At 35.0% G+C, this 12,915-nt stretch overlaps 1 protein-coding gene across 1 annotated transcript; it reads right to left on the reverse strand.

The window, feature by feature from the left end:
* Window positions 1-1,578: 1,578 nt before the first annotated feature.
* On the reverse strand, window positions 1,579-6,848 carry LOC115697792 (protein STRUBBELIG-RECEPTOR FAMILY 3). The gene is made up of 15 exons (XM_030624917.2): window positions 6,321-6,848; window positions 6,111-6,240; window positions 5,942-6,013; window positions 4,816-4,881; window positions 4,586-4,657; window positions 4,433-4,504; window positions 4,276-4,347; window positions 4,111-4,176; window positions 3,941-4,006; window positions 3,071-3,797; window positions 2,719-2,999; window positions 2,502-2,640; window positions 2,289-2,422; window positions 2,051-2,207; window positions 1,579-1,918 (listed from the first exon to the last, which is right to left on the reverse strand). The coding sequence occupies exons 1-15, from the start codon at window positions 6,418-6,420 to the stop codon at window positions 1,856-1,858; spliced, it is 2,217 nt and encodes a 738-aa protein (XP_030480777.2). The 5' UTR covers window positions 6,421-6,848; the 3' UTR covers window positions 1,579-1,855.
* Window positions 6,849-12,915: the final 6,067 nt, after the last annotated feature.

The following is a 12,915-nucleotide window of genomic DNA, read 5'->3' on the forward strand; positions in this document are numbered from 1 at the left end:
CCTCCAATTAAATTTTGGGTCCGCCACTGGATACATATAAGATCTAGATTCTAAATTATTAGATTTAGACAAAAACATGTAGTATCAGTTACTTCCAAATGTTCTTTTAATAAGTTCAAAATGAAATATTTACTGATAAAATTAGAGAAAAATTACAGTTTTATAAATATTTAGTAATTAACACTCACGCCACTTAAAATAAATATTAAATTTATGACACTTATAAATTTAAAATTTTAAGTACTTATATAATTTAAAAATAATTATTCTAAAACTTTACATATAAAAATTTAAGTTCTAATAATTTATTTTTCATACATATAAAATAAAATATACGATTCAAACCTTATTTTTGATGATTTAAAATTGTTTAAAGTTCTTTAAAAATTTGCATGATAAGGTAAATATTTAAGATGTATAATATAATATTAAAAAAATAATTATAATTATTATCTAAATACCAATAAATATTCATTCACACACTAATTTTTTTTTTTTTTTTTTTGAAATTAGCGTGATATCATTAAAACAAAGGAGACTAGACCTCATGGTCATTACATAATAGGTTCTCCGATAACACCGAAACCGGGATAGATCCAAACATATGATGAGCAAAGACCCATCTAGCCACATTGTGAGTGGCAAAATTACAAGTTCGACTAATAAAAAAAATATAAAAAAAAAAAATTTCTCATTTATTAGTTGTAATTTTTCATTCACACACTAAAATTTCTCAATAGTACATAAACACTATTTATTTAACCTTATTATGAAAATGACCCTACTCTGAAAAAAGTAACTTCAATCATACACTACAAAAAATAGATTCAGATCTAATCTATTCACTTTTTCTATTATTATTATTATTATTTATTTTGTAAAATGACCATAATATAAGGCTATAAATAATATGAACTCAAAAACATCTTTAGATCCATTTTAGCATAAAATATTTTATAGTAATATGTGATTCAAATACTTAAGTTTTTCTTTCAATTACATATAAATATTTGTTTAAGTGTTGATTAGTTACTTGACCGTTAAGTGTCATGTTATTATCAACGTGTCATTTTTTATTAGTATATATTTTAAATAAAAAATAAAATACTAATCACTTAGACTAATTAAAGAATGCTACGCAGCTATTTACTTAACACTTAATGGTCAAATTCTAATTAAAATTTTAAAAATATTACTTAAGTATCATTACCGTAAAAATTAAACTTAAATATTTATGTTTTAAATTACTCAATATTTTATATTTGTTAAACTGCAAAACTCATCTAAATATGGAGAATAAAATTAATTTTCTAATCTCACAATCTCATTAATCTAACACAACTTTCATACACATCAAATTTGTAAAATTGCATAGATCTGGTATCAAACATTAAATTAAATTTTAAAAGATTTTTTTTTTACATTTTCTTATATTTCGATTGAATCAATAAATTAAGATTTAATTTTTCAAAAAGAAAAATACATAGAAAATTGTAGTAAAATTTAATGAAATTTAAAATAATTATAAATAAAATAAAAGATCCAACCAAAGCCAAACTATCCAAATTCCAAAGAATATAATAAATAAAAACACTCACATTAATTAGTTTAATTTTTCTTTTGTATTTTTACAACATTACCAAACACTTCATAACTAACAATATCCACAAAGAATCATTAGCAACTCACTTGAAAAAAATAATTACTACATTGTTATGTTTAAACACAATTTAGATCATGAATTTCCCACTAGAAAAACTCACTCTAAACTTGATCAAAACTAAACATACAATTTGCACACACAAAATCACTCGGTCAAAGTCAACGCTTAATCGGTTAATAAACCGCGCCTTTTCTAAATCACTTGCAACAGTTCTTGGACAATCTCAGAAATTGGAGGCCTAAATTCGGGTTCCCTCTGAAATCAAAAGAGCAAACATAAGTACCTAAACCCGAAAAACTTGGCATTCTTTGCATTGACACTCTTTCGAGGTCAATTTTCACTGATTACTCAAATATGTAAAGGCGAAACAAATTTATATTTCGGTACCTGTATGCATGAGGAGATTATATCGGCGAATCTTGACAAAGATTTCATAGAAAAAGATCCATTAAGAGAAGGATCAACCATCCTTGACAATGCATCAATATCATGAAGCTTAGGGACCGCCCATCTAACTAGGTATTGTTCCCCGCGAGGCCTTGACCTATCGAATTTTTTAAAACAAATTTCATAAGACGCTCTTGACAATATTTTAAGGAAAATGTTTCATCCAAGAGTACTTTACCTGTCATAGGATTTTCGCCCCGTGAGTAGTTCTAACAAAACAACTCCAAAACCGTAAACATCGCTCTGACAAGTGTAACTACCTGATTCAAATTCTAGCGCGCTATAACCGTACGAATTATGGCCTCCAGACATCTACAAAGCAACACACATCCAAAATAAATACTTAATATTTTGCCTAAGTTTCATTACTAAAAGGTCTTATGTTTCTTACTTGACTCAATGTGAAAGATGAAAGCAAAGGAGCCAATCCACAATCCGAGACAAGGGTTTCGAGCTTTTCATTAAGAAGAAGATTAACCGATTTGAAATTTCGATGAACTACTGGCGGTTGGCAAACTCCATGCAAATACCTTGACATAAAAACCGAAAAAAATCATAAAAAATGCATTTCAAAATACTACTCAAGGTAACATTCTATCTCAACTTACTCTAAGGCTTTTGCAGCTCCAAGTGCTATCTGAATTCGCCTATTCCACGAAAGCTTTTTATGGATTTCGTCGTGAATCTGCAATGCATCATGAAGAGTCCCGTTTAAGCAATACTCATACACAAGCAACTGCTGACCGTGCTCAGCGCAGTAACCAACGAGCTCCACAATATTTGGATGTTGAAGTTTGGAAATATTTGACACCAATTCGAAGAATTCTTCATCACTTCGTTGCTTAATCGCTATATTATTGTTGTAATCCAATTTCTTCACTGCCAGAAGCTGAAAACAAAATAGAGTATTAGACATTTGAATCAGAAGCTGATATCTAAAATGATTGGAAGAAATTATACCTTTCCATCAGGAAGCTCGGCCTTATAGACGCTACCAAGTATTCCCGTTCCAAGAAAATTCTCCTGGGAGAAACTATTTGTATACTGCTGAAGTGATGCAATGGTGAACACTCTCATTGAATTCAAGTGTTGAGAATGCAAAGGACGTTCGATTGAGGAAGGTACTCCCGGGATTTGTCCACTATTCTCAACTGAAAAAGGCGGTGGAGGAGGTGGTGGGAGAAAAATATCATCTTCTGTGTCTGTCATGTCAATCTCACTATCCCTCATATCCTTTGAACTTCGAACACTTCTTTTCGAATTCATGAAGCGTTGTTGGTCATGATGTTGCAGCTTCGGTGGTAAACTTGTTCTTTCTTGTGGCCGAACAAGAGTCTCATTTGAAGATTCGTCGGGTTTAGGCTTCTCACTTGAACTCTTGTAGGAATCAAAGTATTGTTCTTTAGCAATTTTATCCCTTCGTTTTGCTCTAACACATCTTGATAATGTAATGCATAGTAATAATGCAATAACTATCGAAACCCCTGCAATCGCAATCCAAATGATCGCCTTCGCAGTTAAGAACTTCTTAGATTGACCGGGCATTGTTTTGATGGGAGAAGAAGGTCCAATGGGACGTTTCCAAGGTAGTTCTTCAGAAGAAGTTGGAGATTGTGCTGATGGTGATGGAGTAGGTGCTTCCAACGGCGATAAAATTATTGTTGTATTGAATGGATTTCCTTCTTTTCTGCAACAAACAAGCCAACATAAAGAATTTAGTCATACCAAACAATACACAATTCGAGCAACACTAAAGCTCAAATGGTCAGGCATGTGGTTTATTCTCGTAAACACTCCTTAAAACACAAATGAGAAGGAAGTTGGTTTTACCTGAAATTTGGAACTGTTAACAACTTGGGGGGAATTGGCCCTGAGAATAGATTGTTCTCTATGTTCCTGTTTAAAATAAATGCATATGAGTTGCCTAACCAAATTCACAAAACAATTCTTGTTCCTTAACCGAAAAGGGTTTATTAACAAAAGAACGAAAAACACTATACAAGTCTTGAAGGGGAAGATCTTGTAAGACATCAAGAGTACCACCAAGCCGGTTGTTCTGCAAGTGCCTGCATTGAATTTCATGAATTACAATGAGTTGAAACAAAGAATATAGCAAATACAAGTAGAAAATAGTATGTTATGTTGTTGTCTAACTCGAAACTCACAGTGTTGAAAGTGCTAACATATTTCCCATTGAGGGAGGCAATTGCCCATCTAAGCTGTTAGTTGATAAATCCCTGAAACATAGGCATATCATCCCATTCAAAACCTTAGGAAAATGTAGTAGGGGAAACCGAAACAACCAATTTAAACAATGCTTACAGAATCACTAAGCTAGTAAGCTGCTGAAATACATCTGGTATAGGTCCAACAAGACGATTGTTATCGATCAACCTATGAAAAAATAGAGTGTTAAGTACTTTAAAAGACATAGCTTGTTAACAACATGCTCTTTCGGTTTCGTTTGAGACTTACAAGTACAACAGCTGACTTAAGGTTGAGAAGGCGATTGGGATGCTTCCTGTAAACTGATTACCCGAAAGAGAACTAAAAACAGGAAAGAAAAAGCACCAAATTTGATTCAGAATACATTAATTGAAAGAGATTAGTATAAGAGTTTCTCAAAACAACATAAAAAGTACTAACAAAAACTTTTCTTTAGTATGTTTACACATGAATGGAGTGAAGTGAAGTTCGGAACATACAAATTTCGGACGGTTGGAGGCAAAGCAGAAGGAATAATCCCTCCAATATGATTGTTACTGAAATCTCTGCACCATAGTCATTACAAGCAACAAGAATCATTACTAGAAACTCAGCTTTGAAAAGAAAAGAAGAACAATGATTTTTCTTTCTTTAAATATCAATTTTAAACATTTGAAAAGTGATTCAAGAAGTAAACAAAATCCATGCTTGGACATATTACAATTAACAATAGACATTAAAACATTAAGGAAGTATGTATATGCATTTTAAGAAGAGTAATTTGCGGCGTAAATACTTAAGTTTAACTCCTAATTACAAATAAGTGTCAAGTTAATATCCCCTTGTTATTTTTTTTATTGGTATATTTAAATGAATTTTTAAATAAAAAATAAAAATTTAATGACTTGATTGTCATGTGGTCACTGGCTTGACACTTAACACTTAAATATCTACTAAAGTTCCAAAAATATAACTTGAGTATTATTACCTAATAACCCGCCTAAACTAAATAAAGATAACTCCAATAAATAATGCAAATTGAATAACTCGACGAAAATGTAATCCGCTCAATTTTTAATTTTGAGCGGTTGAAAATAATACCAACCAGCTCAATTAACCCGAACTAAATTAACCAACCCGATTACGAGGATTTTATATATATATTTTATTATATATAGTTATATATCATACTATTTACATACATACATATTTTAAAATCAGTTTATATATATTTGTATTATTATTACAATTAATTAAAATATAATAATTGAATGTAAATAAAATAGAACATTAATTGTCGGTTTGGGTGGATTAACCCGATCAAACCGACCAATTTCATTAGACAGGTTATTAATTACTTTTTTCTTGATTGAGCGGGTTGCACTTATATTTTTGTAACTCAATTTTTACATTAGATTGAATAATATGTAACATAAACCGACCAAACTATTCCACATACACTCTTAATTTATATGTACATGAAATTAAACTTAATTATTTGCACCGAGGAAAAAAAATATTATTTATTCTAAACAAAATCCATGCTTGGACACATATCAACTAAGATTAGACACTAATTAAAAACATTAAAGAAAATTATATCACAAAACATAAATGGTTCCTTACAAATGTATAACTGAGCCAAGGAATTGCAAGCTATCACCCAATTCACCTCCCAAATTAGCATTACTAAGATTTCTGTAAACACAACACAAGAAAGTAAATCAAACAATACCAACCAATGAAAAACCAAAACCATCTTATAAAACAAATAATCAAAACTCAAAAACCTTACATTGATGTTATATTTGAGAAAACACATTCAACTCCTTCCCAATTTTCACCACATGGGTCTCCACCAACAAGAAGCCATCCTCTAAGAGGAGGATAGCCTAAAGAAATGTACAAGTTATTCATAGCCACAACTACAAAACAAACAATTTTCACTCATAAAAATGTAAACTTTCCCAAGAAACAAACAAAAAAAACAATAACAATACTTTACCATCTCCTGGGTCAGTCAATCCATTACAAAATGGAGCCTTGAAAATCAACACCAAACCCATGAAGAAGAAGAACATCATCTCATACTTCAAATAACCCATATCTCTAAAAACTCATTAAACAAAAGTAAAAATCGAAACTTTCATTTCAGTTGAGCATATCAGGAGAAAACAAAGGAAACCCTTCAAAATGAAAGTTGGGATAAGAAAAGGGTAACAGATTCCTGACCAAAATCCAGGACTTGATGAAGAAAGATGAGTGTAATACTCTTACTAGGAGCCAAACAAAGAAGAGAGAGAAAGAAAAGGAAAAAGACAGAGTTGGGTTGAGATAATCACTGAACTTTTTTCTGTGTATAAATATAAATCAACCCTTTTATACAATATATCACAAGACTAAATTTTTAATGTATATATATGTATGTATGTTGAAGAAAAGAAAGTTTTGAAATTTTGAAAAAAGAAACTGTCTTTTTCTTTTATATTCAATCAAAGTTGTCTCCTTTTTCTTCTTTAGTGTCTCGAGAGACCCGTTACTAAGTTTAAAATTGTAAAGAAATGTTTCTCATTTTATTCTTTTTTAAGAAAGAAATTATATAATGCTATGTAAATATCTTATAGATGAGCATGATTAATATCTTATAGATGAGCATGATTATTAGGTTTATATCTTTTTTTTTTTTTTTTTTTAAGTTATACCATATTTAATACTTAATATACTAATAGCAATATGACACTAAAAAGGGTGTTATATAGCCTTTTAGCAATTTTCTATACAAATTTAGAAATTTCTTTAGTGAATCTCGAGTTTTTCTGATAGATTTTTTTAATTTAAAATCACATATAAATTTTCGAAAAATTCTAAATAATTTATAATATTAAAAATAAAATTTAAACAGTTACTTACTATATGTTTAAGAAAAAATAATCGCGCTATAATAAAATATGTAAATTTTATTTTCGGTATTGTAAACTATTCGAAATTTTTTAAAAATTTACTGTATTTTTAAATAACTATAATATATATGATTATTAAAAAAAAATTAATTAAAAAATTTTCTTAAGTACTGAAACAAACTTACTCATTTTTCTTTTTTAAAGATTTTTGTATAAAGTACAAACCTTTATCGAACAAAATCAATATGGGCATGTTTCTTGGTATGTGTTTATTCCCTTACATAAAATTTATTATCTAAATTATTTAAAAAGATATGTATGTAATGAATACATATTGTAATTTATAGTAATTTCACTTGCATTGTAATAATAAATATAAATTTAAGGCCAATTAAAGTGATACATAAATCTTAGAAGTGCCCATATGAGGGTCTGTATCAGTTATGTATTTTTAACTATATTTTTTCTTTTCAACTGTTATCCATCTAGTTTTTTTGAATACTAAGTTTCCTTAACTGCTCCCGCCTTTTCCCTCCTCCCTCTTCCGCCTTGCTCCTCCCCTGTTTCCAGGTTTTTTTCCTGGTTTTTTTTTGGTTTTTTTTTTTTTTTTTTTTTCTCTGCTTCCGATCGCAATTCTTTTGTTGCAATGGACCACTTTACTGATTCACTACAATCCACCCTATCCCTTACTGATGAGGAGAGAAACATTATCTCCTTACCTCCGGTTTCCACCCCTAATACCTCGCCTTTCTCCCTCATAGCCCGTGTCATTTCCTCAAAGCCAATTTACAAACCAGGTTTTTATGACCAAATGCCTGGCCATTGGAGAGGCCGGTTTCCTGTAACCATCACTGAATTCAAAATAGATATGTTTCATGTCTCGTTTGGGTGTGAAGGAGATAGAAGAAGAGTCCTTACAAAGGAGCCTTGGCATTTTCAGAACCACTTAATCGTTTTACTCACGCCAGATGTTCTGCAAAATGTCTCAACGGAGGATTTGATTTTCACTCCTTTCTGGGTTCAAATCTATAGGCTACCTTTCCTCAGCAAAACCACTGCACTTGCTGAAGCACTTGGAAACACCATTGGGCAATTCATGGAAGTTTTTGAGGATTCTACGAATGAAGGATGGGGGCCTTTTCTTAGGGTCCGAGTTAAGCTATGTGTCACTAGGCCACTTCCGCGTGGTCAAATGATCCGATTGCCAACTATTAAAGATGAGTTTTGGATTGATTACCGATACGAGCGCTTGCCTGAGTTTTGTTTTGAATGTGGCATCCTTGGACACCCCTTTGAACATTGTCCCAAATTTATGGAAAGAATGGATAACGGAAATGATGATGATCTCCCTTATGGGCCTTGGCTTAAGGGTGCAAGACTCCCAACGAATGGCTATGATCGATACCGTACGGATTTTTCTAAGACCAATGCTTGGCCTCTTTTGACACGGTTGGCTCGCCAATCACTTACCTCTGCTGTTCCACAACTACACACCAGCAATAAGCCTCATCCTAAGTCGCTGCATGTCAATGAAGGCCCCTTCACCCTTGCAATCTCCACTAGCCCCCTCACAACCATCACCATGCCCACAATCTCAACATCTTCACAGCCCTGCCTTAAACACACACTTGACCAAACATCTTCCTCTTTCCCTACTCCTACCAACATTTCCATAACCCAATCAACCTCCTCTTCTATAACACACAGTCCACCTTTGCCTTTAAACAAAGGCAAAAACATACTCGGGGCTCCCTTTGATCCAAAAATAAACACTCCTTTTTACTCAGGCCATTCTACGCCATCCACAAGTTTTAACAATCAACACCCCCATCCTTCCAATATAGTGGCTGATTTTTCCCATATCTTTGTACCAGATACGGGTGCTATTGGTTCTTCTCCAAATATTTTCGCTACTTATCCACCATCCACATCTACTACACTACCAATTTCCTCATCCAAACCATGGCCACCTTCACCCATGAATCCAACCTTTTCCTCACTCCCTACTACTGCCACCATAACCTCAGTTTTTCCCCATAGCATTACTGCTGCTGCAAGTGGGAAAGAAAACACTCCTCCTGCCCCTACCATCAAGCGACATTGTGATGCTCTCTCCATGAGGAAAATCCTTAAGCGCTGTCGTGGTATTGGGGGTCAATCGGCTTCCCACTCCACCTTTGAAGTTGTCCCTGAATCTATGGTTTCTTTAGACGAGGATTCTATTGATTCTTTTGACTGTCCGGCGACGGTTGCTTCGCAACCTCGCCATTCACCATGAAAATCTTAAGCTGGAATGCGCGGGGTTTGGGGAACCCGAACGCATTCAGACACCTACGATTGCTTGTTACTCAACAATCGCCCCATGTTTTGTTTCTCATGGAAACAAAGCTTCCTAGCAATTCTATTTCCCGTTTTCGACAGTCTTTACGTTTTAATAATGGCCTTGAGTCTCCTAGAGTTGGTATGAGTGGCGGTTTGATGCTCCTTTGGCATGATGGTATTGATGTCACTCTTCTAAATTATGGACACACTTTTTTCGATTGCTATATCAGAAGTGGCTTTGAACCTTGTCTTCATTTTACTGCCTTTTATGGTTCACCACACAGCCATAATAAAGATGCTTCCTGGACTCTTCTTAAAAGGCTGGCTGATGTAGCTCCACACCTCCCATGGCTTGCAATTGGGGACTTTAATGAGATAATTTCTAATGCCAACAAATCTGGGGGTGGCCTCCGCAATGAGTCGCAAATGGAGACTTTTCGTAAAGTCCTTGATCACTGCTCTCTCCATGAGACTCCCTTTGAAGGGGAACCATACACTTGGATCAAAAATCACTTCGCCACCAATACCATCAAAGAAAGGTTAGATTGGTGCTTTGTTAACTCTCTTTGGGGGTCTACTTTTAGTATCCCAACTGTGCAGCACCATGACTACTACAGCTCGGATCATAGAGCCATTTCTGCAACTATTACCCCTTTGGATACCACGGTACAGCAAGAAAAAAGAAGAAGCAGGTTCAGGTTCGAAAAATTGTGGCTTTCTGATCCCGAATGCAAAGATTTGATTATAAATTCCTGGAATACTCACTCACATGTTGACCCGATACAAACTGTGTTACTAAACCTGGATTCATGTGCCACTTCTTTACAAAAATGGCACCAGCACAAATATGGCAGTATGAAGAAGAACATAGCTGCTTCTCAAGCCCGTGTCTCTGCTCTAAACAACCTCAATCATCGATCTCAAGATACTATGAATGAACTACAACGCACTGAAGCTATTCTTGACGATCTTTTGGAGCAAGAAGAAATTTACTGGCAGCAGCGTTCACGAGTAGATTGGCTTAATTCGGGTGATCGCAACACAAAATTTTTTCATGCTAAAGCCTCTGCAAGAAAGTCAAATAACAAGATCAAATCTCGTCTTACTGAAGCAGGGGATCGGGTTCACTCCAAAACTGCTATGGCAGCCGCAATACATGATTATTTTGCCTCCATTTTTAGTGCGGATACCATTGATGAAGAAGCCCTTTCTCAAACTTTGAATGCAATTCCAAACATGGTCACTGATGACATGAATTATGAGCTCACCAAGCCGTTTTGTGCTGCTGAAATTGAAAGTGCTTTACATTCAATGGCACCCGATAAGAGTCCTGGTATTGATGGAATGTCCTCCATGTTTTATCAACAAAATTGGTCTGTTGTGGGTGAAGCAGTTACAAACGCAGTTCTAAGTGTCCTCAATGATGGTGCTGATCCAACAAGTTTGAATAAGACAATTATTACCCTCATACCAAAGATTAAAAATCCTCAAAGGGTACAAGACTATCGACCGATCAGTCTTTGCAATGTCATCTCAAAGCTTGTAACTAAGGTCATTGTTGGTCGCTTTAAGAATGTCCTCCCTATTGTTATATCTGAAACGCAAAGTGCTTTCTTACCCAACCGGTTGATCACAGACAACATTCTTGTGGCCTTTGAACTTGTCCATGCCATTAAAAATAAAACAGCGGGTCGTTGTGGTGTTGCTACTCTAAAGCTGGATATGAGTAAGGCTTTTGATCGAGTAGAATGGCGTTTCATCAAGGAGGTCATGACAAAAATGGGTTTCTCTACCAAATGGATTGATTTGATTATGGGTTGTCTTACCACTAACACTTTTACGTTTCTGCTGAACGGTGAAGTCACGGGCTCTCTTACTCCTTCAAGGGGTCTTCGGCAAGGATGCCCGCTGTCCCCATATCTCTTTCTCATTTGTTCGGAAGGGTTATCACGCTTACTTCATTATGAACAATCCGAGGGACATCTCCAAGGTTTTAAACTCACCAGGCAAGCACCACCAATATCGCACCTACTTTTCGCAGATGACAGCCTTCTTTTTTGTCAAGCTACTGAAAGTTCTTGCCTTGCTATCAAGCGTGTCTTAGATCTTTACCATCGCGCCTCAGGTCAAGTCCTCAACCCAGAGAAATCAGTTATGTCTTTCTCACCCAATACTACTCTTGCTGCTCAAGTTTTTTTCCATAGGACTTTGTCTATGCCCATTTGTGAATGCCATGAAAAGTATTTGGGGCTACCATCATACTCGGGCAGAGATAAAAAGGAGATGTTCAGCGGTATTAAGGAAAAAATATGGAGGCTTATGCATACATGGAATGAGAAGATTTTCTCAGCCGGAGGTCGGGAAGTTCTTCTCAAAGCAGTAGTCCAATCCATTCCTACGTATGCTATGAGTTGTTTTCGCTTGCCTATGTATTTTTGCAACCAAGTTGAGTCTATGATGGCAAATTTTTGGTGGGGAATGAATGAGAATGGTTCCAAAATTCATTGGCGCTCATGGAAACTTTTATGCCAAAGGAAGGATAGCGGTGGTATGGGTTTTCGTTCTTTTGTGCACTTCAATCAAGCTCTTCTTGCAAAACAAGCTTGGAGACTACATGCCTATCCTGATACACTCCTTGCAAAGCTTCTCAAAAGTCGTTACTATTCTCAAAACTCTTTCCTTGAAGCCAATCTTGGACACTCCCCATCTCTCACTTGGCAAGGTATCCATTGGGGCAAGCAGCTTCTCTCATCGGGTTTAAGGTGGAAAATAGGTGAGGGGTGCCGTGTTTTGTGTGCTACTGATCCTTGGATCCCAGGGAACTCAACTTTCCTCCCTTTCCACTATGAGGGACCAATAAATGGTGTGGTCTCTAATCTCATAAAAGAAAATCGACAATGGGATATAGGCCTTCTGCAGCAATGGTTCTCACAGCCGGATGTCGATCGCATTCTAACAATTCCTTTGAGTTTTTTCAGGAATACTGATACTTTAGCTTGGCATCACCACTCCTCAGGAATATATACTGTCCAGACCGGTTACCATTTAGCTTCTTCTCTTGCGGATGTTGATGATTGTTCGAGCTCTTTGTCACAAAGTTCATGGTGGAAGTTTTTTTGGGCACTTCAGCTGCCTCAGAAAGTAAAAATCTTTGCTTGGCGCGTCTTCAACGATGCCCTTCCTGTAGCTACTGCTCTGGTGAAAAGGAAAATTATCACCGATTCCACATGTTCGATTTGTCGACAGGCTTGGGAAACAGTTGGTCATGCTTTTTTTGGTTGCAAGTATGCTAAGGCTATGTGGAAATTCTCTGGTTTCACTTTTGACTGGTCTAAAGCTTCCTCAATGCGTAAGGGGGATTATTTGATTCACTTATCG

This window comes from Cannabis sativa, chromosome 7, assembly GCF_029168945.1.
Source record: "Cannabis sativa cultivar Pink pepper isolate KNU-18-1 chromosome 7, ASM2916894v1, whole genome shotgun sequence".
In the NCBI taxonomy this organism is placed as follows: Eukaryota; Viridiplantae; Streptophyta; class Magnoliopsida; order Rosales; family Cannabaceae; genus Cannabis; species Cannabis sativa.

What these genes read in the sequence shown, in the direction of transcription:
- LOC115697792 (XM_030624917.2), bottom strand. Translation starts at nt 6,420, where the DNA reads ATGGGTTATTTGAAGTATGAGATGATGTTCTTCTTCTTCATGGGTTTG. An exon ending in CTTACTAGCTTAGTGATTCT is followed by an intron (nt 4,348 to 4,432) that starts GTAAGCATTGTT and finishes CCTATGTTTCAG; the next exon opens with GGATTTATCAACTAACAGCT. An exon ending in GGGCGAAAATCCTATGACAG is followed by an intron (nt 2,208 to 2,288) that starts GTAAAGTACTCT and finishes AAAATTCGATAG; the next exon opens with GTCAAGGCCTCGCGGGGAAC.